The following is a 27,547-nucleotide window of genomic DNA, read 5'->3' as shown; positions in this document are numbered from 1 at the left end:
CACACACACACACACACACACACACACTCAATGCGCTTCTGAGAGTAGCCGTCACAGGTGGAACAAATTAATGAAAGAGAGACAGCTAACGAGCAAGGCAAGCTTACACTCTCGTTTTAGCTGCCTGCCAGCAACTCATTCAACTATGGCTCATTTTTATGGAATGATGAGCTCGCATCAGGGACGTATGCTGACCATTTGGTTGCCCTACTCGTAGGATATTTGTGCTGCCCCCCTCCCGACGAGAGTGCTGCTAGCCTATTCATCATGCAGATCGGCTATTTTCGCTGCTTGCGAGGACGCACACACGGCCGCTCGCAGCAGCGGAGCACATGTCGCCACTAGACGCTTTGTGTGTGTGTGTGTGTGTGCCCGCGCGCACGCATGTGTGTTGGGAGAGAGAGAGGGGGAGACGCGCTGCGCTCTGATCATGTTCAAGACGAATATCTCGTGTTGTCATTATAGTGTATTAAAAGTAAAGACGGTTGTATCCACACAGAATGCACACCTTCCCAACCCTCACCAACCCCTGATGAACTTAACCATTATTTCACTGATAGTCTATGCAACGTCGCCCCGGAGGATCTATTCATGAATTGCAGCCTGGTCAAAAGCACTCTGAGAAATAAATTAATTAGAACCAATTAACCAAATGGTTCGGATGTTCGCTCGGAAATTCCTGCAAATGTTCGAGTGCTAAAAACAGGGCTAGGGTACAGCCTTAGTGTGTGTATGTGTGTGCGTGGTGCTGATGGTCAGTGCCGCTGTGTGTGTGTGTGTGTGTTAGGGCATTAACGACTTGAGATTTTTCCCAGTCGACTTGTCGGACAGTAATTTATCGATAAGTCGAATTATCGTTTCTGGCGGCGGGGGGGGGGCGGACGCGGACGCACGGGGGGGGGGGATTTAACAGGGGCGGGTGGAGCTGCCGCGCGCTCAAATACGGAGCATGTCAAACATAGCACTGCGCATTCAGTGGCCTCTCCAATATGACACAGTCACAGTGCATGTATCATCTATATCAGAGGTTCCCAAACACCGGTGCCGGTCCGCGGGACACGTGGCACTGGTACGCAAGAGGGGAATTCTACGTTTTGCGTCGTTTAAAAATGTCCAATCTTTGTATCTTTAGCAGCAGCAGCTGTAGGCTATTTTGTGACGATAGCATTAATGAAACCAAACGCTACACGCGGTTCCGGTACAGGATTATTATTTCATGTGAATCATGTCAAAATGAAAAGATGATGTTATCCAGGTAAAGTAGTGGTATTGGCACACAGCGCAGCAGCAGCACCGAGAACACAATGAGAGATATGACATTAATATTCTCCTCCTCCTCCTCCTCCTCCTCCACAACTCGATAACGTTCTCATTTGTTACTCATTTTCTGAGCCATGCAAATAAACAACAACCCGCACTGACCGGAGACGGAGAGGTTCATGTGCGCTGCGCGTAAAGCTTAGCCAGAAACAGACAGTCATTGCGTCAGCATGCATGTAGCCTCGGGAACCCAGACGTTATATTTCCAGCACGGAGGTGAGGGGGATATCGTTTGGGGGTAACGTTTGCGTGCTTCTATCTGTTACTTCTCTGACACAGCGCAGTTCAAACAGACTTCAGCCAGTCTCAATAGTGGGACACCGCGCGCTGAGAGCCACATAGCCTACACAGCTGCATTTGGTTTTTAATTAAGGGCGCGTTCTGAATGCAATGACAAAAGGGGAGAAAAAAAAAAAAAAAAAAAAGCTCAACTTTCGACTCGCGCTGCTGCGAGTCGACTCGTGACTCGTTTATCGATAAATCGATCTTTTGATGAATGCCCTAGTGTGTGTGTGTGTGTGTGTGTGTGTGTGTGTGTGGTGCTGATGGTCAGTGCCGCGGTGTGTGTGTGTGTGTGTGTGTGTGTGTGTGTGTGTGTGCGTGGTGCTGATGGTCAGTGCCGCGGTGTGTGTGTGTGTGTGTGTGTGTGTGTGCGTGCGTGGTGCTGATGGTCAGGGCTGCGGTGCATTGTAGTTGCATTGCATGTGTGTCTCTGAGGAGTGCAATGTACCTGCACTGCAACACAGAGCTGCTCCACTGACGGCCGCACGCACGTGCGCACACACACACACACACACACACGCACACACTAAACACGCAGTGACTTAAAACATAATGTTATGCTTTAGCTATTGAAAAAATAGCAGACCTACAAGCTCGTAGCGTGGCACTCGGTGCCGCGCTACGAGCTTGTACGTCTGCTATTTCTTTGAAAAATCGTGGAAATGTGGCACAGATCTTTGAATATAATATGTTCTTTCAGAGCGAACGTTTTTGAGTGGTGCAACCACTACACTACAACCGGCAATGTCCGTGCCTATATCTATGTGGCCATGAGCACGAGTATATGACTATAGGGTACCAGTAGGGGGCGCCAGCAACAGAGAGAGGGATAGTGCTGCAATGTTGCCTGCTAATGAGAGAGAGAGAGAGAGAGAGAGGTGGGGGAGCTGCACCACTCAGTTCACACGGGTGTGATTTTTAACTCTTCTGAGGGGTTCCTGGAACAGCATATTGTCAGATGGGGCTCGCCGGGCCAAATTACATATAGTTTTTGGGGTCCTTATCCCATTCTGAACGGGAACCCATTTTGGTGTTGGCATCATGTTATGCTTTAGCTATTGAAAAATAGCAGATCTACAAGCTCATAGCGCGCCACCGAGTGGCGCGCTATGAGCTTGTAGGTCTGCTATTTTTGAAAAATCGAAGAACGACTGACATTTTTAGAATCTGATCTCAGGTCAGAATGGGTTATTCAGACCAGTGTGTGTCCAGTGGAAACCTCGTATGAATCTGATCTCAGGTCAGAATGGGTTATTGAGCAGAAACACACACTGTAGTGTATTTCAGAAAAGTCCCATCTCTTCCCTGCCACAGGTGGTCCAGCTGCTGCTGTGTGACCTGCTGCTGGTGATGCGGACCAACGTGTGGCGGCTGCAGCAGCAGCAGGCCCCCGGCCCGGTGCAGGGCACGGGGGCCCCTGGCTCCGCAGGGCCCGTGGGCGTCCAGCCCGCCTCGCCCTCGGAGCTCCAGGGCTTCCAGCAGGACCTCAGCTCCCTGCGCAAGATGGCCCAGACCTTCAGGCCCGCCATGAGACGGGTACGTATTTGAACCTTGTTGTTTAGTGAAAGCGATAGAATACAACCCCGCACACTGGCCCTCTTTTCCCACCGGTTGGTTACCAATGGGAACCGGTTCGGTTCTTTTTGGTTCCTATAGAGCGTCGCAGTCCCTCCCCCTTTCAGAACGACGCGCCCAGGAAATGAATCTCAATGCATTTTTCCCATAGGCTTTTCTTAAAGTATTTATTTAAAGACGGTTACGCCGCGGACAAAGCCAACTCGGATCGTGACAAATCATGACAATAATTACAATGTTTTGGGCCGATCAAATCATTAGAAAGAAGAAAATAAAGGCAGGAGACAACACTATTTGTTTTGTTTTTCTTCTTATAAATTATTTGATCGGCCCAAAACATTGTAATTATTGTCATGATTTGTCACGATCCGAGTTGGCTTTGTCCGCGGCGTAACCGTCTTTATATAAATACTTTAAGAAAAGCCTATGGGAGAAATGCATTGGGATTAATTTCCTGGGCCACTGGTCGTTCTGAAAGGGGGAGGGACTGCGACGCTCTATAGTCCATGAGCCAGAGGAAAAACTAGACCTATATTAAATTGTTTAAAGGATCAATACAAGTAAATGAATACATGATAACCCTTCCACAGTAGTAGCTTTTTTCATATTTTCGATTATTTAGCATATTTTCCTACATAATGCCTCATTTGCATATTTAAAAACAACAATATTTATACAACGTTTCAGACCTTCTTCAGGCTTCAGACCTGAAGAAGGTCCGGAGGGACCGCAACGTTGCTTCCTTAAATAAGACAATACTCATGTACCGAGTACTAGTGATGGTGAATCCACTAGTCGACCTTGTTGGTACTAGTTTATAATGCACCGAGTACTAGTGATGGTGAATCCACTAGTCCACCTTGTTGGTACTAGTTTATAATGTACCGAGTACTAGTGATGGTGAATCCACTAGTCCACCTTGTTGGTACTAGTTTATAATGTACCGAGTACTAGTGATGGTGAATCCACTAGTCAACCTTGTTGGTACTAGTTTATAATGTACCGAGTACTAGTGATGGTGAATCCACTAGTCCACCTTGTTGGTACTAGTTTATAATGTACCGAGTACTAGTGATGGTGAATCCACTAGTCAACCTTGTTGGTACTAGTTTATAATGTACCGAGTACTAGTGATGGGGAATCCACTAGTCGACCTTGTTGGTACTAGTTTATAATGTACTGAGTACTAGTGATGGTGAATCCACTAGTCAACCTTGTTGGTACTAGTTTATAATGTACCGAGTACTAGTGATGGGGAATCCACTAGTCGACCTTGTTGGTACTAGTTTATAATGCACCGAGTACTAGTGATGGTGAATCCACTAGTCGACCTTGTTGGTACTAGTTTATAATGTACCGAGTACTAGTGATGGTGAATCCACTAGTCCACCTTGTTGGTACTAGTTTATAATGTACCGAGTACTAGTGATGGTGAATCCACTAGTCGACCTTGTTGGTACTAGTTTATAATGTACCGAGTACTAGTGATGGTGAATCCACTAGTCCACCTTGTTGGTACTAGTTTATAATGTACCGAGTACTAGTGATGGTGAATCCACTAGTCGACCTTGTTGGTACTAGTTTATAATGCACCGAGTACTAGTGATGGTGAATCCACTAGTCCACCTTGTTGGTACTAGTTTATAATGTACTGAGTACTAGTGATGGTGAATCCACTAGTCCACCTTGTTGGTACTAGTTTATAATGTACCGAGTACTAGTGATGGTGAATCCACTAGTCGACCTTGTTGGTACTAGTTTATAATGTACCGAGTACTAGTGATGGTGAATCCACTAGTCCACCTTGTTGGTACTAGTTTATAAAATAAATAGTTTCTTTTTTTAATTTTTTCCCCCCGATTTTGTAGGCCTCAAGATCAGGTAGATTATAGTTATAGGGCCTGATTCTTCAACGCGTTTCCGCTAGCGTCACGTCAATATATCAGCGGAAAGGCATTTACGTGGATTTCCCACATTCATTTGGAATTCATGGAAATGGCCGTGAACTTGACGCTGACGTTGGTTGGTCGGAAATTCCGCTGAATCCTACGGGACCTCTTTAGGTGGCGGAGAAATTTGCGGAAGCATACACTTGCGTATAGATTTATTCAGAAGGCTTTAGTCTTCATGCTGAATCAATAAATTGTTCCCAAATCTCAGATAAAATATGTAGGCATGTGTCCCCAACATATTGGTCGATCAGCACATAAAAAAATGATAGCCTATATATATATATATAAAAGCCGAGTGCACTTGTATGCCTAAATGCATGCATTAGGATATTTCTATCATGCGCGATTGGGGCTGCTCACTCGGCAGCCTTCTACTCGAAGTGCAACGGTTGTGAGCTTGTAGATCGGCTCTCGCGGACTCGCGCTGCATGTTAAAAAACAAACTCACAATTATAATAAGAACATAGGCTTATCTGCATTCTGCACAGTACGAATTCAACATTGTTTAGTGTAGTAATGCCTGCAGTAGGCGGCAGGCCTATTGAAATTGTTTTGTTACGGAGCTCCTTGAGTTCACTGTCGGGGTGTGTGTGTGTGTGTGTGTGTGTGTGTGTGTGTGTGTGTGTGTGTGTGTGTGTGTGCCGATCCGATTCACATTGGAAAATGAATAGGGCTAATTAGCCCTATATAAAAAATAGAAGACCACATTAGCCTAATGAATGGCGTCAGCGTGTTTGAAAGTCGGCCAGTCATATCATATTTTTAAGCCAGCTCACCTCCACTCGCGCTTGTTCACAAACATGACGGACAGACAGACAGAATTTATAATAATGTATATTGATCACATGGATGCCACACACAGAATAGTTTAACTCACTGGATAAACTCACTGGATTATAATTTCTTCAGACAAGAGGATCCCAGGCCTACGAGGTAGGCCTATAATTATTCACTTATGAATGTATAGGCTACTGTTCTTTATCACGCAAACCAGTGTCGAGGGCCCATGCCCCCCTCCCTCTCTCTCTCTCTCTCTCTAGCTCTCTCTCAAAAGACGACTTTTGCATTGACAATTTGACATATATCCGATATTTAAAAAATCGGATATGTTTTACCTCTGCAAAGGTGTGAGTGAGCACTGAGCACCCGCCTTGGTCCCGAACTTCATTAAATAAATTATAATTATATTGCTTCAGCGGAGCACGCACCGTTGTAAGCTTGGAAATATTTTAATTTCCTTTGGTGTCCTTTGATGGATTGATGTCAGTTTGTACATATATAGTAGCCTACAGTGGTAATACAATGGTGCAAAAACTACATAACATAAAAGCCTGTAGACCTGCTCCTACATGTGTAGAATTATTAAATTCATAGAGTGCGGGCTATATTCATAGCAGTGACCGCGGCTGTGATTTCTTTCCAGCAATCATTTTTATTTTAGGCCTAATTTGTGAAGCCGCTATGTCTGCAAAGCCTTTTTTCTTTTTTTGACGGACGGATCTCAGACAAATTGCTGTTTGCTGAGTCATGCTTGAAGCCTTTTATAGTATGAAATTGGGCGTGGATCAATGCAAATGAGGTTGTCGGGTGCTTTTCCGATCACTTTGCACCAGCTGAATTCAGTATGACATACACCTGTGATACGCCAGCGCACCTGTGGTACACACCACTCTCTGAATAACACGTCATCTCAACGTAGCTTGATCGGACGGATAAATACGATATCTGTTTTCCGCCACCGTTACACTCTGGCGCATTTCGTTTTTGAAGAATCAGGCCCAATGTCACCAATGTACACAGTTTGTACAAATATTTATTTCCCAAAGAATTTTTTTTTTTTACATAATAGGTAGTTAAACAACTAGTCGACTAGTAAACTAGGCAACTAGTAAAAATGAGTAGAAGTGAATGCCCTAGTGTGTGTGTGTGTGTGTGTGTGTGTGTGTGTGTGTGTGTGTGTGTGTGTGTGTGTGTGTGTGTGTGTGTGTGTACGCATGCAGTGGTGAGTTGTTCTGATGACTTCATCACTGACTCATCATATCTCTCTCTCTCTCTCTCTCTCTCTCTCTCTCTCTCTCTCTCTCTCTCCCCCCCCCTCTCTCTCTCTCTCTCTCTCTCTCTCTCTCTCTCTCTCTCTCTCTCTCCCCCCCCCCCTTCTCTCCCTCCCCCCCCCCCCTCTCTCTCTCTCTCTCTCTCTCTCTCTCTCTATCTCTCTCTCTCTCTCTCTCTCTCTCCCCCCCCTCTCTCTCTCTCCTCCACAGTTGTTTCTCCATGAAGCTACAGCCAGGCTGATGGCGGGGGCCAGCCCCACGCGGACACACCAGCTCCTGGACCGTTCGCTCAGACGGAGAGCCACCCCCGGAGCCAAGACAGGTGTGTGTGTGTGTGTGTGTGTGTGTGCGGTGGCATTGTTGTTGTTGCTGTCATCATCGTCACTGTTGTGGAGTTTTCAGTTTTTCCTACTTTTTGAGTGGTGCAACCACTCCAATGAACAGCAATGTCCGTGCACGTTCACCTATGTATGTGACGTTCACCTATGTATCTATGAGCACCAGTAGGGGCGCTGTTTGCCAGAAACAGAGAGAGGGATAGTGCTGCCTGCTAATGAGAGAGAGAGAGAGAGAGAGAGAGGAGTCATCTAGCGTCTTTAACCCATTTAGAACTGAGACCAGATTCTACAAGTAAGACGTGCGAACACGGGAAGCAGCTCGTAAAGTTTTTTATTTTATTTTTATTTTATTTATTTTTAAGTTAAGTTTTTTTTTTGTGTGTGTCGGTGTGTTTTGTGTGTGTGATACAGCTGCTCCCTCTGGTGGCGGGCAGGTGGTGTTACAGTGTCACACACACAGACAGACATGTTCTGCTAGGTCTCATAGTTAGTGCTCAGTGCATTCGCAACAATGTCTTGTTGGCCTCGGGTCCTAATGGTTTAACCCCCTCCCCTCCCCTTCCCCCCCCTCCAGAGGAGATGGAGACGCGGCCGGGCCAGCGGGAGCAGGCGGAGGCGGTGATGCTGGCGTGCCGCTTCCTGCCGCCCTCCTTCCTGTCGGCGCCGGGGCAGCGTGTGGGCATGCTGGCGGACGCGGCGCGCACCCTGGAGAAGCTGGGCGACAAGCGCACGCTGCACGACTGCCAGCAGATGATCATCAAGCTGGGCAGCGGCACCACCGTCACCTCCAGCTAGAGGGAGACAGAGAGAGACAGAGACACACACACACACACACACGTTGGTGTGGTGTTGGGGGAGGGGGAGGGAGAGGGGCTGTGCCAAGGACTATTAAGGGTGGGCGCTCGGGGACGGGCGGAGCGCCTGGTTCCCCCGGGCCTGTTTGGAAATCACGCAAAGTATAGAGGAGTCCCAGGGGGGGGCGGGCGGTTCTTTTGGCCACAGGACCCCCACGACTTAAGGCGCTTAAAAGAGGGACAGCGAAGCGAAGACCGTACTGGTTGGACTCCATGTTTGCTCCCTGGAAGGAAAGAAACATGCTGGAGGTTGAGACCAAAGGAAGCTGCGCTGCATGTTTCTTTCCTTCCAGGGTAGCAACATGGAGTCCACCGTACGGAGTCTTCGCTTCCTAACCTCTTTTAAATTAACCCTTTGGCTGTGCGGGGTTAGGGTGACGTCATCATCTCTCGCTTTTTCTTTGTGTTTTTTTTGCACGACGCTGAGCATCGTCGCTGTTTGGCTGAAAACATCGGATGTCCCCTGAATACGTTTTTTTTTTTGGCCAGGAAAATGGACGAATAAAAAGAATAATAATCTTGTGTTTCGGGAACACAAATAATGTTATTATTTAGTCCCATTGTTTATTACTTTTCATTGGTTTCAACTAAACAATATTTCATATATATATATATATATACTTTATATATATATATATTTTTAATAGTTTACCACGCCCCCTACCTATACGAGCTACGAGCTAGCTTGTTGATCGGCTATTTTCTCTACTTCCGTGTTCCTATGACAAAGTGGGACATGAATTAACAACCAAAAACAAAAAAACAAAAAACAAGTTGAGATATGGATATAACTGCAAGATATAAGGTTCTCTGTCGAGACAGCCACGACTTCTAGAGAGTTATTTTTGTTTAGTTTAGTTTTTCATTCGGTGTGTTCTCTCCCACACGCTGCGACAAGTTTTATTTGTTACGCAACAACAATGTGAGGCCAAGCCCACACGCCGTCGTATGGGCGTCGCCGTCGCATTAGCCAATCAGAGCTTTTTTTGGTCGAACGGCCAGTTGGTTTCGGCACTGTACCGAATTGTCTGTACAAACACACACACACACAGACACACACACTATTTCTTGTATTTTTTTTTCTTCTTTTTTGGCCTGTGGCTAAAGGACATTGTGACAGACCATACCTATCATATCGTCATCCTGTAATCATATCAGACCTTTCATAACCGCCTGTCGTTGCTGTATGGTTCAGAGTTTCAGTTGCTACGTAGCAAACATAGCTTTTGTTTTCTCCTCTTCCTGCTTCCTGAGCCGTATTCTCTGTGTCGCAGTGAGAGGTTCGACCACAGGGAGGTGCTGTGGGACCTTTTGAGAACCGCTGTTGTAAGCAACCGCATCCAAACATGATTTGTCAGTTGGAGTTGGCGGTGTCTGTAAGTGTTTCCTCATTGGCTGAAGGATGTCGGAAAATGGCCAATCATTTACGACGCGTCAATTACGACGCGTCTCGTCCCGAACGGCGCCGTGGAGCTCGTTGGAATCGGCCCGTTTTCCACAAGCGACGCCGTCGTGCGACAAAGGTTGGGCTCAACAGGCTCTTTCAGCAGGGTCCAGCCCCCCCTCTCCCCCACCACTGCCCGGCCCCTTCCCCCACCCCCCCCACCCGACCGGACGTTGACCAGGATTAGATAAAGCACTGGGAAACCTCATAATGTCCAAAAACACTTTTTAATTTCGTGATACAAATGGAAAAATAAAACAGAAAAAAACAAACCAACAGCAAAAGTAGCAGATCTATACAAGCTTGTGAATCACTTGTCACTTTTGATTATTTTGTGTGACACTGCAGTACGATCATCATCACGCTGTATCAATTTAACGTAAGAATATTATGGCGATATCGGAGGTTTATGGCCAACGGCGGCCATGAACTCTGTTACAAGCGGGACGAGATTCGTCCGGGGTCATTTTGATCTGGGCTTTGACCCGCTGAACAAGCCTATCAATTATCTCTTTCATGTGCACTATATTTAAATAGCCTCCCGGGAGGCTGTTTTCAATTAAATTAATAAATATTAAGGCTTCATTGCAATTGATATTTTTTTTTCATAGTTTGTCTTTACTTTTATTTTTACTTTCTTCTCCCCCCATGTATATATATTTTTTTTAAACGTGTATTTATAATCTTTACGGTGTTTCGCATCGGTTCGACGCATCGAATTCCCCTCTCATTTTATTTCGTAGTATTTAAATATGACACCCCCCCCCCCCTTGAAATAGGCATGCATGGGCTAGCCTTTGTAACGTGCGAAAATTAATAAATAAATAATAATAATAATAATAAATTGGCCGAAAGGCGTGGTCTCTTTTGTCTAAAAAACGTCAAAGCGACTCGTCTCCTCTCGGTCGACAGTTTGCACTATTGCACAATGTGTGTGTGTGGAACCCCCCCCCCCCCCCGCACAAGGTGTGTGTGGAACCCCCCCTCCCCCGCACAAGGTGTGTGTGGAACCCCCCCCCCGCACAAGGTGTGTGTGTGGAACCCCCACCCGCACAAGGTGTGTGTGGAACCCCCCCCCCCCCCCCCCGCACAAGGTGTGTGTGGAACCCCCCCCCCCGCACAAGGTGTGTGTGGAACCCCCCCCCCCCCCTCGTCGGGCGCCGCCCGTACGGCGGGAGCGCATGAAAAGATTAGGCCTTTCTATAGCCTGCCTGAACGGTAAGCCCTGCCCCCAACTCGTTGTAAAAGATATGGCACTTTTTTTTTCTCCTTTCTCCCCCCCCCCCCCCCCCCCCCCTCCCGTTTAACGTTTGACGACACGCTGTTATTCTTTACGTCGCAGAAAAGCACCGGTGGTGGTGGTGGTGTTTTTTTTTCAAAAGAAAAACAAGTTTTAAAATCTTTAGCATGCATGTGATTTTTCTCTTTCTTTCTGTCAGACTGTATGTGTGCGTGCGCGTGTGTGTGTGTGTGTGTGTGTGTGTGTGTGTGTGTTGTCCGAGGAGGATCAGTATTTTTCTAGTGTGTCGTGTGGTGAAATAATGTGGAGAATGGACGACCGACGTTGTCAAAATGTCATTGTTTGTTAAAATGCATCGATTTACTGACACCCCCCCTGTCTCGATTCCTGTCTCCTTTGGTTTATTCCTCCACAATGTAAATATAAAGACCCTTTTGTAACTAAACCTTTTTGACTCGGCGTGGTGATTTATTTTATTGTCCGTGTTGTGTGTGTTGTGTGTGTTCAGGGAGAGGGCTTTGATAAAGCAGTGCTTGTCCATTTAGACCTGAGACCCATTCTACAAAATGTCTTCTAAAATCTAAATCATGATTGGTTTTCTCTAAAAACCCTATGTTTCTATGTCGGTGATTCTCAAACATTTTCATGTCAAGGACCCCCAAAAACTATATGTAGGCCTACTGTAATTGGCCACCGACCCACACGTTATGAGCTTGTAGATCTGCTATTTTTTTCTAAAGCTAAAGCATAACGATGCTTAGCCCTTTTGGTGTTAGCATTATGTTATGCTTTAGCTATTTAAAAATAGCAGATCTACAAGCTCATTGCGCTACGAGCTTGTAGGTCTGCTATTTTTGTAAAATCGAAGAACGACTGACATAGAAACATAGGACGTAGGAAGACATTTTTAGAATCTGATCTCAGGTCAGAATGGGCTAGAGCAGTGTTTCTCAAACAGTGGTCCTTGAGGGGGTTAGGTGGTCCCCAGCTAAGTGATAGAGAGCTGGTAACCAAATGGACCCTTATAGATCTTTAACTCTTGAGAGTGTAATGGTTTTCGACAACATACTATTGGGGCATACTTTCATGGTTTACAAAAAATGGTTATAATGTTTTGTAGTTTCTGAGTTATTTAACTTAAAGGATCACTTCACCACTTTCCAACCTATCTTCATATAATAGGTCCTCACTAATAACCATGATAAAATGGCACGTTGTTTTTCCACTCGGTCTGCGTCTCATAGCATAGGACAGTTTAGAAACCGTCTTCCAGTGACATCATTAGGCAGATTTCTTTACAAAAATATTTAGATTTTCATTATCGTGAGAACGATGGCTTCCATTTTCGCATTGCAACTTTTCAGGACTAGAAAGCCTGCAGTTTCCCCATCGATGATGTCACTGGAAGACGGTTTCTGAACTGCGTGCTATAGTATGCCGTACGGTATGGGCTATAGCCCATGGTCAAAAATTATGAAAAACGAGGATAACTTTTTTTTCAAAAATTCAAAAAACGATGGGCTATAACCCATGTTTTTTTTTCGTCATTTTTTTCAAATCCTCAAAAATTATGAAAAACGGCGTGCTATAGTATGCCGTACGGTATGGGCATGGTCAAAAATTAAAAAAACGAGGTTAAAAAAATAATTCAAAAATTCAAAAAACGATGGGCTATAACCCATGTTTTGTTTTTTTCATTTTTTTTTCAAATCCTCAAAAATGATGAAAAACGGCGTGCTATAGTATGCCGTACGGTATGGGCTATTAGACGAGCGTCTAAAAAGGGGATAAAAAACGTCTAAAAATAGACGTCTAAAACACGTCTAAAAATAGACGTGTTTTAGACGTCTATTTTTAGACGTTTCTTAGATGTCTATTTTTAGACGTTTTTTATCCCATTTTTAGACGCACGTCTAATATTCCAAATGGCTGGTTAAATATAAGTTCCCGATTATACCTTACATGCCAGTGTGGCGCAAAAGATAAATCTGAGGTTCGTAATCCAAAGGTTACTGGTTCAAAACTCCATCAAAACTAATACTCAACCAATGCTGCAGTAATTTGAACTTTTCAAGGCTTGAATAAATATAAAAACTCAAAAGCACCAGGAGACATGTGCTGAATGCCCAAAGGTGCGTTGGCGTAATGGTGTGGAGCGCTTGACCCGTTGCCTCTGCTACAGGCAGTTGGCAGGTTCAAGTCCCATGTCATGACATCAAGGTGCTGGAGGACCATCGGGAGACGGTGCTCTCTCCCCCTGTTTCCTGAAAAGTAACAGTCAGGGGTTATGTTTGAAAGAACCCTGTCCACCTAACATTTTACAGATAAGAATTAGGTCAAACGTTTACAAATAGAATTGCAATGCATTTTGGCCCATCTGACAGAATAGTCTGTGTATTTGCATACTGGGCCCCGATTATAATCGTCGACAATGGCAATGTCATTTTTCTTGACTTTTGACAATGAAAAAACTACACTATAGTATATTTGTTTAATAATCGTCGCAAAAACCATGAACTATAGTTCATGATTTTCGCAACGATTTCAAAAACCAATATGAAAATGATGAAAAAACGACATACTATAGTTCATGGTTTTGGCCCATCATCTGACAGAATAGGCTGTGTATTTGCATACTGGGCCCTGATTGGTGGCCCAAAACTTGGTTGGAAAGTCCCTCTTTTATGTCTGGCTTCCAGGCCAGTTGGAAAAGGGCACACTGAGAGGTGGTAAGAGTATGTTAAATTGGACATTTTCATGGTAAAAGGTTAGCTGGACAGGGTTCTTTCAGACATAAGCCCCAACCGTTACATCTCAGGAAACAGGGGGAGAGAGCACCGTCTCCCGATGGTCCTCCAGCACCTTGATGTCATGACATGGGACTTGAACCTGCCAACTGCCTGTAGCAGAGGCAACGGGCCAAGCGCTCCACACCATTACGCCAACGCACCTTTGGGCATTTAGCACATGTCTCCTGGTGCTTTTGAGTTTTTATTTTTTATTCAAGCCTTGAAAAGTTCAAATTACTGCAGCATTGAGCTGTAGGATGAACAGGACTTGAACATGGAATGTCTGTACTGAAAGCCTGATGATTAGACCACTGCACCATCAGTCAGACACTCTCAGGCAAAGTCTCCTGGTAATTTTGAAGTGATCTTTTGTTTGTTAGCCTTCAGTTAGTAAAGTTTAAATAACACAGAATCATATTAATCAGATGTTTCTTAGCGCTGTTGAGGTCTTCTTTTATATGATAGTGTAACAGCCGGGAATCGAACCCTGGTCTCCCACGTGGAAAGCCAACATCTTAACCACTGCGACAATTAGAGTTTTGAGGTCATCAGGCTGAGGCTGTGAGCCACTGCTATACAATAAAAAAAATCAAAAAACGATGGGCTATAACCCATGTTTTGTTTTCATTTTTTTCGAATCCTCAAAAATGATGAAAAACGGCGTGCTATAGTATGCCGTACGGTATGAGCTATAGCCCATGGTCAAAAATTATGAAAAACGAGGATAACTTTTTTTTCAAAAATTCAAAAAACGATGGGCTATAACCCATGTTTTTTTTTCTTCATTTTTTTCAAATCCTCAAAAATTATGAAAAACGGCGTGCTATAGTATGCCGTACGGTATGGGCATGGTCAAAAATTAAAAAAACGAGGTTAAAAAAATAATTCAAAAATTCAAAAAATGATGGGCTATAACCCATGTTTTGTTTTTTTCATTTTTTTTTCAAATCCTCAAAAATGATGAAAAACGGCGTGCTATAGTATGCCGTACGGTATGGGCTATTAGACGAGCGTCTAAAAAGGGGATAAAAAACGTCTAAAAATAGACGTCTAAAACACGTCTAAAAATAGACGTGTTTTAGACGTCTATTTTTAGACGTTTCTTAGATGTCTATTTTTAGACGTTTTTTATCCCATTTTTAGACGCACGTCTAATATTCCAAATGGCTGGTTAAATATAAGTTCCCGATTATACCTTACATGCCAGTGTGGCGCAAAAGATAAATCTGAGGTTCGTAATCCAAAGGTTACTGGTTCAAAACTCCATCAAAACTAATACTCAACCAATGCTGCAGTAATTTGAACTTTTCAAGGCTTGAATAAAAAATAAAAACTCAAAAGCACCAGGAGACATGTGCTGAATGCCCAAAGGTGCGTTGGCGTAATGGTGTGGAGCGCTTGACCCGTTGCCTCTGCTACAGGCAGTTGGCAGGTTCAAGTCCCATGTCATGACATCAAGGTGCTGGAGGACCATCGGGAGACGGTGCTCTCTCCCCCTGTTTCCTGAAAAGTAACAGTCAGGGGTTATGTTTGAAAGAACCCTGTCCACCTAAAATTTTACAGATAAGAATTAGGTCAAACGTTTACAAATAAAATTGCAATGCATTTTGGCCCATCTGACAGAATAGTCTGTGTATTTGCATACTGGGCCCCGATTATAATCGTCGACAATGGCAATGTCATTTTTCTTGACTTTTGACAATGAAAAAACTACACTATAGTATATTTGTTTAATAATCGTCGCAAAAACCATGAACTATAGTTCATGATTTTCGCAACGATTTCAAAAACCAATATGAAAATGATGAAAAAACGACATATTATAGTTCATGGTTTTGGCCCATCATCTGACAGAATAGGCTGTGTATTTGCATACTGGGCCCTGATTGGTGGCCCAAAACTTGGTTGGAAAGTCCCTCTTTTATGTCTGGCTTCCAGGCCAGTTGGAAAAGGGCACACTGAGAGGTGGTAAGAGTATGTTAAATTGGACATTTTCATGGTAAAAGGTTAGCTGGACAGGGTTCTTTCAGACATAAGCCCCAACCGTTACATCTCAGGAAACAGGGGGAGAGAGCACCGTCTCCCGATGGTCCTCCAGCACCTTGATGTCATGACATGGGACTTGAACCTGCCAACTGCCTGTAGCAGAGGCAACGGGCCAAGCGCTCCACACCATTACGCCAACGCACCTTTGGGCATTTAGCACATGTCTCCTGGTGCTTTTGAGTTTTTATTTTTTATTCAAGCCTTGAAAAGTTCAAATTACTGCAGCATTGAGCTGTAGGATGAACAGGACTTGAACATGGAATGTCTGTACTGAAAGCCTGATGATTAGACCACTGCACCATCAGTCAGACACTCTCAGGCAAAGTCTCCTGGTAATTTTGAAGTGATCTTTTGTTTGTTAGCCTTCAGTTAGTAAAGTTTAAATAACACAGAATCATATTAATCAGATGTTTCTTAGCGCTGTTGAGGTCTTCTTTTATATGATAGTGTAACAGCCGGGAATCGAACCCTGGTCTCCCACGTGGAAAGCCAACATCTTAACCACTGCGACAATTAGAGTTTTGAGGTCATCAGGCTGAGGCTGTGAGCCACTGCTATACAATAAAAAAAATCAAAAAACGATGGGCTATAACCCATGTTTTGTTTTCATTTTTTTCGAATCCTCAAAAATGATGAAAAACGGCGTGCTATAGTATGCCGTACGGTATGAGCTATAGCCCATGGTAAAAAATGATGAAAAACGAGGATAACTTTTTTTTCAAAAATTAAAAAAACGATGGGCTATAACCCATGTTTTTTTTTTCTTCATTTTTTTCAAATCCTCAAAAATTATGAAAAACGGCGTGCTATAGTATGCCGTACGGTATGGGCTATAGCCCATGGTCAAAAATTATGAAAAACGAGGATAACTTTTTTTTCAAAAATTCAAAAAACGATGGGCTATAACCCATGTTTTTTTTTCTTCATTTTTTTCAAATCCTCAAAAATTATGAAAAACGGCGTGCTATAGTATGCCGTACGGTATGGGCTATAGCCCATGGTCAAAAATTATGAAAAACGAGGATAACTTTTTTTTCAAAAATTCAAAAAACGATGGGCTATAACCCATGTTTTATTTTCTTCATTTTTTTCAAATCCTCAAAAATTATGAAAAACGGCGTGCTATAGTATGCCGTACGGTATGGGCATGGTCAAAAATAAAAAAAACGAGGTTAAAAAAATAATTCAAAAATTCAAAAAACGATGGGCTATAACCCATGTTTTGTTTTTTTCATTTTTTTTTCAAATCCTCAAAAATGATGAAAAACGGCGTGCTATAGTATGCCGTACGGTATGGGCTATTAGACGAGCGTCTAAAAAGGGGATAAAAAACGTCTAAAAATAGACGTCTAAAACACGTCTAAAAATAGACGTGTTTTAGACGTCTATTTTTAGACGTTTCTTAGATGTCTATTTTTAGACGTTTTTTATCCCATTTTTAGACGCACGTCTAATATTCCAAATGGCTGGTTAAATATAAGTTCCCGATTATACCTTACATGCCAGTGTGGCGCAAAAGATAAATCTGAGGTTTGTAATCCAAAGGTTACTGGTTCAAAACTCCATCAAAACTAATACTCAACCAATGCTGCAGTAATTTGAACTTTTCAAGGCTTGAATAAAAAATAAAAACTCAAAAGCACCAGGAGACATGTGCTGAATGCCCAAAGGTGCGTTGGCGTAATGGTGTGGAGCGCTTGACCCGTTGCCTCTGCTACAGGCAGTTGGCAGGTTCAAGTCCCATGTCATGACATCAAGGTGCTGGAGGACCATCGGGAGACGGTGCTCTCTCCCCCTGTTTCCTGAAAAGTAACAGTCAGGGGTTATGTTTGAAAGAACCCTGTCCACCTAAAATTTTACAGATAAGAATTAGGTCAAACATTTACAAATAAAATTGCAATGCATTTTGGCCCATCTGACAGAATAGTCTGTGTATTTGCATACTGGGCCCCGATTATAATCGTCGACAATGGCAATGTCATTTTTCTTGACTTTTGACAATGAAAAAACTACACTATAGTATATTTGTTTAATAATCGTCGCAAAAACCATGAACTATAGTTCATGATTTTCGCAACGATTTCAAAAACCAATATGAAAATGATGAAAAAACGACATATTATAGTTCATGGTTTTGGCCCATCATCTGACAGAATAGGCTGTGTATTTGCATACTGGGCCCTGATTGGTGGCCCAAAACTTGGTTGGAAAGTCCCTCTTTTATGTCTGGCTTCCAGGCCAGTTGGAAAAGGGCACACTGAGAGGTGGTAAGAGTATGTTAAATTGGACATTTTCATGGTAAAAGGTTAGCTGGACAGGGTTCTTTCAGACATAAGCCCCAACCGTTACATCTCAGGAAACAGGGGGAGAGAGCACCGTCTCCCGATGGTCCTCCAGCACCTTGATGTCATGACATGGGACTTGAACCTGCCAACTGCCTGTAGCAGAGGCAACGGGCCAAGCGCTCCACACCATTACGCCAACGCACCTTTGGGCATTTAGCACATGTCTCCTGGTGCTTTTGAGTTTTTATTTTTTATTCAAGCCTTGAAAAGTTCAAATTACTGCAGCATTGAGCTGTAGGATGAACAGGACTTGAACATGGAATGTCTGTACTGAAAGCCTGATGATTAGACCACTGCACCATCAGTCAGACACTCTCAGGCAAAGTCTCCTGGTAATTTTGAAGTGATCTTTTGTTTGTTAGCCTTCAGTTAGTAAAGTTTAAATAACACAGAATCATATTAATCAGATGTTTCTTAGCGCTGTTGAGGTCTTCTTTTATATGATAGTGTAACAGCCGGGAATCGAACCCTGGTCTCCCACGTGGAAAGCCAACATCTTAACCACTGCGACAATTAGAGTTTTGAGGTCATCAGGCTGAGGCTGTGAGCCACTGCTATACAATAAAAAAAATCAAAAAACGATGGGCTATAACCCATGTTTTGTTTTCATTTTTTTCGAATCCTCAAAAATGATGAAAAACGGCGTGCTATAGTATGCCGTACGGTATGAGCTATAGCCCATGGTAAAAAATGATGAAAAACGAGGATAACTTTTTTTTCAAAAATTAAAAAAACGATGGGCTATAACCCATGTTTTTTTTTTCTTCATTTTTTTCAAATCCTCAAAAATTATGAAAAACGGCGTGCTATAGTATGCCGTACGGTATGGGCTATAGCCCATGGTCAAAAATTATGAAAAACGAGGATAACTTTTTTTTCAAAAATTCAAAAAACGATGGGCTATAACCCATGTTTTTTTTTCTTCATTTTTTTCAAATCCTCAAAAATTATGAAAAACGGCGTGCTATAGTATGCCGTACGGTATGGGCTATAGCCCATGGTCAAAAATTATGAAAAACGAGGATAACTTTTTTTTCAAAAATTCAAAAAACGATGGGCTATAACCCATGTTTTATTTTCTTCATTTTTTTCAAATCCTCAAAAATTATGAAAAACGGCGTGCTATAGTATGCCGTACGGTATGGGCATGGTCAAAAATTAAAAAAACGAGGTTAAAAAAATAATTCAAAAATTCAAAAAACGATGGGCTATAACCCATGTTTTGTTTTTTTCATTTTTTTTTCAAATCCTCAAAAATGTAGAAAAACGGCGTGCTATAGTATGCCGTACGGTATGGGCTATTAGACGAGCGTCTAAAAAGGGGATAAAAAACGTCTAAAAATAGATGTCTAAAACACGTCTAAAAATAGACGTGTTTTAGACGTCTATTTTTAGACGTTTCTTAGGTGTCTATTTTTAGACGTTTTTTATCCCATTTTTAGACGCACGTCTAATATTCCAAATGGCTGGTTAAATATAAGTTCCCGATTATACCTTACATGCCAGTGTGGTGCAAAAGATAAATCTGAGGTTTGTAATCCAAAGGTTACTGGTTCAAAACTCCATCAAAACTAATACTCAACCAATGCTGCAGTAATTTGAACTTTTCAAGGCTTGAATAAAAAATAAAAACTCAAAAGCACCAGGAGACATTTGCTGAATGCCCAAAGGTGTGTTGGCGTAATGGTGTGGAGCGCTTGACCCGTTGCCTCTGCTACAGGCAGTTGGCAGGTTCAAGTCCCATGTCATGACATCAAGGTGCTGGAGGACCATCGGGAGACGGTGCTCTCTCCCCCTGTTTCCTGAAAAGTAACAGTCAGGGGTTATGTTTGAAAGAACCCTGTCCACCTAACATTTTACAGATAAGAATTAGGTCAAACGTTTACAAATAAAATTGCAATGCATTTTGGCCCATCTGACAGAATAGTCTGTGTATTTGCATACTGGGCCCCGATTATAATCGTCGACAATGGCAATGTCATTTTTCTTGACTTTTGACAATGAAAAAACTACACTATAGTATATTTGTTTAATAATCGTCGCAAAAACCATGAACTATAGTTCATGATTTTCGCAACGATTTCAAAAACCAATATGAAAATGATGAAAAAACGACATATTATAGTTCATGGTTTTGGCCCATCATCTGACAGAATAGGCTGTGTATTTGCATACTGGGCCCTGATTGGTGGCCCAAAACTTGGTTGGAAAGTCCCTCTTTTATGTCTGGCTTCCAGGCCAGTTGGAAAAGGGCACACTGAGAGGTGGTAAGAGTATGTTAAATTGGACATTTTCATGGTAAAAGGTTAGCTGGACAGGGTTCTTTCAGACATAAGCCCCAACCGTTACATCTCAGGAAACAGGGGGAGAGAGCACCGTCTCCCGATGGTCCTCCAGCAACTTGATGTCATGACATGGGACTTGAACCTGCCAACTGCCTGTAGCAGAGGCAACGGGCCAAGCGCTCCACACCATTACGCCAACGCACCTTTGGGCATTTAGCACATGTCTCCTGGTGCTTTTGAGTTTTTAGTTTTTATTCAAGCCTTGAAAAGTTCAAATTACTGCAGCATTGAGCTGTAGGATGAACAGGACTTGAACATGGAATGTCTGTACTGAAAGCCTGATGATTAGACCACTGCACCATCAGTCAGACACTCTAAGGCAAAGTCTCCTGGTAATTTTGAAGTGATCTTTTGTTTGTTAGCCTTCAGTTAGTAAAGTTTAAATAACACAGAATCATATTAATCAGATGTTTCTTAGCGCTGTTGAGGTCTTCTTTTATATGATAGTGTAACAGCCGGGAATCGAACCCTGGTCTCCCACGTGGAAAGCCAACATCTTAACCACTGCGACAATTAGAGTTTTGAGGTCATCAGGCTGAGGCTGTGAGCCACTGCTATACAATAAAAAAAATCAAAAAACGATGGGCTATAACCCATGTTTTGTTTTCATTTTTTTCGAATCCTCAAAAATGATGAAAAACGGCGTGCTATAGTATGCCGTACGGTATGAGCTATAGCCCATGGTAAAAAATGATGAAAAACGAGGATAACTTTTTTTTCAAAAATTAAAAAAACGATGGGCTATAACCCATGTTTTTTTTTTTCTTCATTTTTTTCAAATCCTCAAAAATTATGAAAAACGGCGTGCTATAGTATGCCGTACGGTATGGGCATGGTCAAAAATTAAAAAAACGAGGTTAAAAAAATAATTCAAAAATTCAAAAAATGATGGGCTATAACCCATGTTTTGTTTTTTTCATTTTTTTTTCAAATCCTCAAAAATGATGAAAAACGGCGTGCTATAGTATGCCGTACGGTATGGGCTATTAGACGAGCGTCTAAAAAGGGGATAAAAAACGTCTAAAAATAGACGTCTAAAACACGTCTAAAAATAGACGTGTTTTAGACGTCTATTTTTAGACGTTTCTTAGATGTCTATTTTTAGACGTTTTTTATCCCATTTTTAGACGCACGTCTAATATTCCAAATGGCTGGTTAAATATAAGTTCCCGATTATACCTTACATGCCAGTGTGGCGCAAAAGATAAATCTGAGGTTCGTAATCCAAAGGTTACTGGTTCAAAACTCCATCAAAACTAATACTCAACCAATGCTGCAGTAATTTGAACTTTTCAAGGCTTGAATAAAAAATAAAAACTCAAAAGCACCAGGAGACATGTGCTGAATGCCCAAAGGTGCGTTGGCGTAATGGTGTGGAGCGCTTGACCCGTTGCCTCTGCTACAGGCAGTTGGCAGGTTCAAGTCCCATGTCATGACATCAAGGTGCTGGAGGACCATCGGGAGACGGTGCTCTCTCCCCCTGTTTCCTGAAAAGTAACAGTCAGGGGTTATGTTTGAAAGAACCCTGTCCACCTAAAATTTTACAGATAAGAATTAGGTCAAACGTTTACAAATAAAATTGCAATGCATTTTGGCCCATCTGACAGAATAGTCTGTGTATTTGCATACTGGGCCCCGATTATAATCGTCGACAATGGCAATGTCATTTTTCTTGACTTTTGACAATGAAAAAACTACACTATAGTATATTTGTTTAATAATCGTCGCAAAAACCATGAACTATAGTTCATGATTTTCGCAACGATTTCAAAAACCAATATGAAAATGATGAAAAAACGACATATTATAGTTCATGGTTTTGGCCCATCATCTGACAGAATAGGCTGTGTATTTGCATACTGGGCCCTGATTGGTGGCCCAAAACTTGGTTGGAAAGTCCCTCTTTTATGTCTGGCTTCCAGGCCAGTTGGAAAAGGGCACACTGAGAGGTGGTAAGAGTATGTTAAATTGGACATTTTCATGGTAAAAGGTTAGCTGGACAGGGTTCTTTCAGACATAAGCCCCAACCGTTACATCTCAGGAAACAGGGGGAGAGAGCACCGTCTCCCGATGGTCCTCCAGCACCTTGATGTCATGACATGGGACTTGAACCTGCCAACTGCCTGTAGCAGAGGCAACGGGCCAAGCGCTCCACACCATTACGCCAACGCACCTTTGGGCATTTAGCACATGTCTCCTGGTGCTTTTGAGTTTTTATTTTTTATTCAAGCCTTGAAAAGTTCAAATTACTGCAGCATTGAGCTGTAGGATGAACAGGACTTGAACATGGAATGTCTGTACTGAAAGCCTGATGATTAGACCACTGCACCATCAGTCAGACACTCTCAGGCAAAGTCTCCTGGTAATTTTGAAGTGATCTTTTGTTCATTAGCCTTCAGTTAGTAAAGTTTAAATAACACAGAATCATATTAATCAGATGTTTCTTAGCGCTGTTGAGGTCTTCTTTTATATGATAGTGTAACAGCCGGGAATCGAACCCTGGTCTCCCACGTGGAAAGCCAACATCTTAACCACTGCGACAATTAGAGTTTTGAGGTCATCAGGCTGAGGCTGTGAGCCACTGCTATACAATAAAAAAAATCAAAAAACGATGGGCTATAACCCATGTTTTGTTTTCATTTTTTTCGAATCCTCAAAAATGATGAAAAACGGCGTGCTATAGTATGCCGTACGGTATGAGCTATAGCCCATGGTAAAAAATGATGAAAAACGAGGATAACTTTTTTTTCAAAAATTAAAAAAACGATGGGCTATAACCCATGTTTTTTTTTTTTCATTTTTTTCAAATCCTCAAAAATTATGAAAAACGGCGTGCTATAGTATGCCGTACGGTATGGGCTATAGCCCATGGTCAAAAATTATGAAAAACGAGGATAACTTTTTTTTCAAAAATTCAAAAAACGATGGGCTATAACCCATGTTTTTTTTTCTTCATTTTTTTCAAATCCTCAAAAATTATGAAAAACGGCGTGCTATAGTATGCCGTACGGTATGGGCTATAGCCCATGGTCAAAAATTATGAAAAAAGAGGATAACTTTTTTTTCAAAAATTCAAAAAACGATGGGCTATAACCCATGTTTTATTTTCTTCATTTTTTTCAAATCCTCAAAAATTATGAAAAACGGCGTGCTATAGTATGCCGTACGGTATGGGCATGGTCAAAAATTAAAAAAACGAGGTTAAAAAAATAATTCAAAAATTCAAAAAACGATGGGCTATAACCCATGTTTTGTTTTTTTCCTTTTTTTTTCAAATCCTCAAAAATGATGAAAAACGGTGTGCTATAGTATGCCGTACGGTATGGGCTATTAGACGAGCGTCTAAAAAGGGGATAAAAAACGTCTAAAAATAGATGTCTAAAACACGTCTAAAAATAGACGTGTTTTAGACGTCTATTTTTAGACGTTTCTTAGGTGTCTATTTTTAGACGTTTTTTATCCCATTTTTAGACGCACGTCTAATATTCCAAATGGCTGGTTAAATATAAGTTCCCGATTATACCTTACATGCCAGTGTGGCGCAAAAGATAAATCTGAGGTTCGTAATCCAAAGGTTACTGGTTCAAAACTCCATCAAAACTAATACTCAACCAATGCTGCAGTAATTTGAACTTTTCAAGGCTTGAATAAAAAATAAAAACTCAAAAGCACCAGGAGACATGTGCTGAATGCCCAAAGGTGCGTTGGCGTAATGGTGTGGAGCGCTTGACCCGTTGCCTCTGCTACAGGCAGTTGGCAGGTTCAAGTCCCATGTCATGACATCAAGGTGCTGGAGGACCATCGGGAGACGGTGCTCTCTCCCCCTGTTTCCTGAAAAGTAACAGTCAGGGGTTATGTTTGAAAGAACCCTGTCCACCTAACATTTTACAGATAAGAATTAGGTCAAACGTTTACAAATAAAATTGCAATGCATTTTGGCCCATCTGACAGAATAGTCTGTGTATTTGCATACTGGGCCCCGATTATAATCGTCGACAATGGCAATGTCATTTTTCTTGACTTTTGACAATGAAAAAACTACACTATAGTATATTTGTTTAATAATCGTCGCAAAAACCATGAACTATAGTTCATGATTTTCGCAACGATTTCAAAAACCAATATGAAAATGATGAAAAAACGACATATTATAGTTCATGGTTTTGGCCCATCATCTGACAGAATAGGCTGTGTATTTGCATACTGGGCCCTGATTGGTGGCCCAAAACTTGGTTGGAAAGTCCCTCTTTTATGTCTGGCTTCCAGGCCAGTTGGAAAAGGGCACACTGAGAGGTGGTAAGAGTATGTTAAATTGGACATTTTCATGGTAAAAGGTTAGCTGGACAGGGTTCTTTCAGACATAAGCCCCAACCGTTACATCTCAGGAAACAGGGGGAGAGAGCACCGTCTCCCGATGGTCCTCCAGCAACTTGATGTCATGACATGGGACTTGAACCTGCCAACTGCCTGTAGCAGAGGCAACGGGCCAAGCGCTCCACACCATTACGCCAACACACCTTTGGGCATTTAGCACATGTCTCCTGGTGCTTTTGAGTTTTTATTTTTTATTCAAGCCTTGAAAAGTTCAAATTACTGCAGCATTGAGCTGTAGGATGAACAGGACTTGAACATGGAATGTCTGTACTGAAAGCCTGATGATTAGACCACTGCACCATCAGTCAGACACTCTAAGGCAAAGTCTCCTGGTAATTTTGAAGTGATCTTTTGTTTGTTAGCCTTCAGTTAGTAAAGTTTAAATAACACAGAATCATATTAATCAGATGTTTCTTAGCGCTGTTGAGGTCTTCTTTTATATGATAGTGTAACAGCCGGGAATCGAACCCTGGTCTCCCACGTGGAAAGCCAACATCTTAACCACTGCGACAATTAGAGTTTTGAGGTCATCAGGCTGAGGCTGTGAGCCACTGCTATACAATAAAAAAAATCAAAAAACGATGGGCTATAACCCATGTTTTGTTTTCATTTTTTTCGAATCCTCAAAAATGATGAAAAACGGCGTGCTATAGTATGCCGTACGGTATGAGCTATAGCCCATGGTAAAAAATGATGAAAAACGAGGATAACTTTTTTTTCAAAAATTAAAAAAACGATGGGCTATAACCCATGTTTTTTTTTTTCTTCATTTTTTTCAAATCCTCAAAAATTATGAAAAACGGCGTGCTATAGTATGCCGTACGGTATGGGCTATAGCCCATGGTCAAAAATTATGAAAAACGAGGATAACTTTTTTTTCAAAAATTCAAAAAACGATGGGCTATAACCCATGTTTTTTTTTCTTCATTTTTTTCAAATCCTCAAAAATTATGAAAAACGGCGTGCTATAGTATGCCGTACGGTATGGGCTATAGCCCATGGTCAAAAATTATGAAAAAAGAGGATAACTTTTTTTTCAAAAATTCAAAAAACGATGGGCTATAACCCATGTTTTATTTTCTTCATTTTTTTCAAATCCTCAAAAATTATGAAAAACGGCGTGCTATAGTATGCCGTACGGTATGGGCATGGTCAAAAATTAAAAAAACGAGGTTAAAAAAATAATTCAAAAATTCAAAAAACGATGGGCTATAACCCATGTTTTGTTTTTTTCCTTTTTTTTTCAAATCCTCAAAAATGATGAAAAACGGTGTGCTATAGTATGCCGTACGGTATGGGCTATTAGACGAGCGTCTAAAAAGGGGATAAAAAACGTCTAAAAATAGATGTCTAAAACACGTCTAAAAATAGACGTGTTTTAGACGTCTATTTTTAGACGTTTCTTAGGTGTCTATTTTTAGACGTTTTTTATCCCATTTTTAGACGCACGTCTAATATTCCAAATGGCTGGTTAAATATAAGTTCCCGATTATACCTTACATGCCAGTGTGGCGCAAAAGATAAATCTGAGGTTCGTAATCCAAAGGTTACTGGTTCAAAACTCCATCAAAACTAATACTCAACCAATGCTGCAGTAATTTGAACTTTTCAAGGCTTGAATAAAAAATAAAAACTCAAAAGCACCAGGAGACATGTGCTGAATGCCCAAAGGTGCGTTGGCGTAATGGTGTGGAGCGCTTGACCCGTTGCCTCTGCTACAGGCAGTTGGCAGGTTCAAGTCCCATGTCATGACATCAAGGTGCTGGAGGACCATCGGGAGACGGTGCTCTCTCCCCCTGTTTCCTGAAAAGTAACAGTCAGGGGTTATGTTTGAAAGAACCCTGTCCACCTAACATTTTACAGATAAGAATTAGGTCAAACGTTTACAAATAAAATTGCAATGCATTTTGGCCCATCTGACAGAATAGTCTGTGTATTTGCATACTGGGCCCCGATTATAATCGTCGACAATGGCAATGTCATTTTTCTTGACTTTTGACAATGAAAAAACTACACTATAGTATATTTGTTTAATAATCGTCGCAAAAACCATGAACTATAGTTCATGATTTTCGCAACGATTTCAAAAACCAATATGAAAATGATGAAAAAACGACATATTATAGTTCATGGTTTTGGCCCATCATCTGACAGAATAGGCTGTGTATTTGCATACTGGGCCCTGATTGGTGGCCCAAAACTTGGTTGGAAAGTCCCTCTTTTATGTCTGGCTTCCAGGCCAGTTGGAAAAGGGCACACTGAGAGGTGGTAAGAGTATGTTAAATTGGACATTTTCATGGTAAAAGGTTAGCTGGACAGGGTTCTTTCAGACATAAGCCCCAACCGTTACATCTCAGGAAACAGGGGGAGAGAGCACCGTCTCCCGATGGTCCTCCAGCAACTTGATGTCATGACATGGGACTTGAACCTGCCAACTGCCTGTAGCAGAGGCAACGGGCCAAGCGCTCCACACCATTACGCCAACACACCTTTGGGCATTTAGCACATGTCTCCTGGTGCTTTTGAGTTTTTATTTTTTATTCAAGCCTTGAAAAGTTCAAATTACTGCAGCATTGAGCTGTAGGATGAACA

At 42.1% G+C, this 27,547-nt stretch overlaps 2 protein-coding genes across 2 annotated transcripts in view; one reads left to right on the top strand and one right to left on the bottom strand.

The window, feature by feature from the left end:
- The window catches only part of srebf1 (sterol regulatory element binding transcription factor 1), a 46,144-nt gene extending 35,298 nt beyond the window's left edge, over nucleotides 1-10,846 (top strand). Inside the window, 3 exon segments of the mRNA XM_083780989.1 lie at nucleotides 2,917-3,138; nucleotides 7,391-7,502; nucleotides 8,093-10,846. Of these exon segments, the coding sequence (XP_083637115.1) occupies nucleotides 2,917-3,138; nucleotides 7,391-7,502; nucleotides 8,093-8,313 (555 nt within the window). The 3' untranslated portion in view covers nucleotides 8,314-10,846.
- LOC310869948 (hydroxyacylglutathione hydrolase, mitochondrial-like) overlaps nucleotides 1-27,547 on the bottom strand; it is a 477,037-nt gene that overhangs the window by 13,046 nt on the left and 436,444 nt on the right. The window lies entirely within an intron of this gene.

Source organism: Protomyctophum parallelum (genome assembly GCF_964188405.1).
Source record: "Protomyctophum parallelum genome assembly, chromosome: 13".
Taxonomy (NCBI): Eukaryota; Metazoa; Chordata; class Actinopteri; order Myctophiformes; family Myctophidae; genus Protomyctophum; species Protomyctophum parallelum.
Note: the sequence above shows the minus strand (reverse complement) of the source record. Positions and strands in the feature narration are given on the sequence as shown.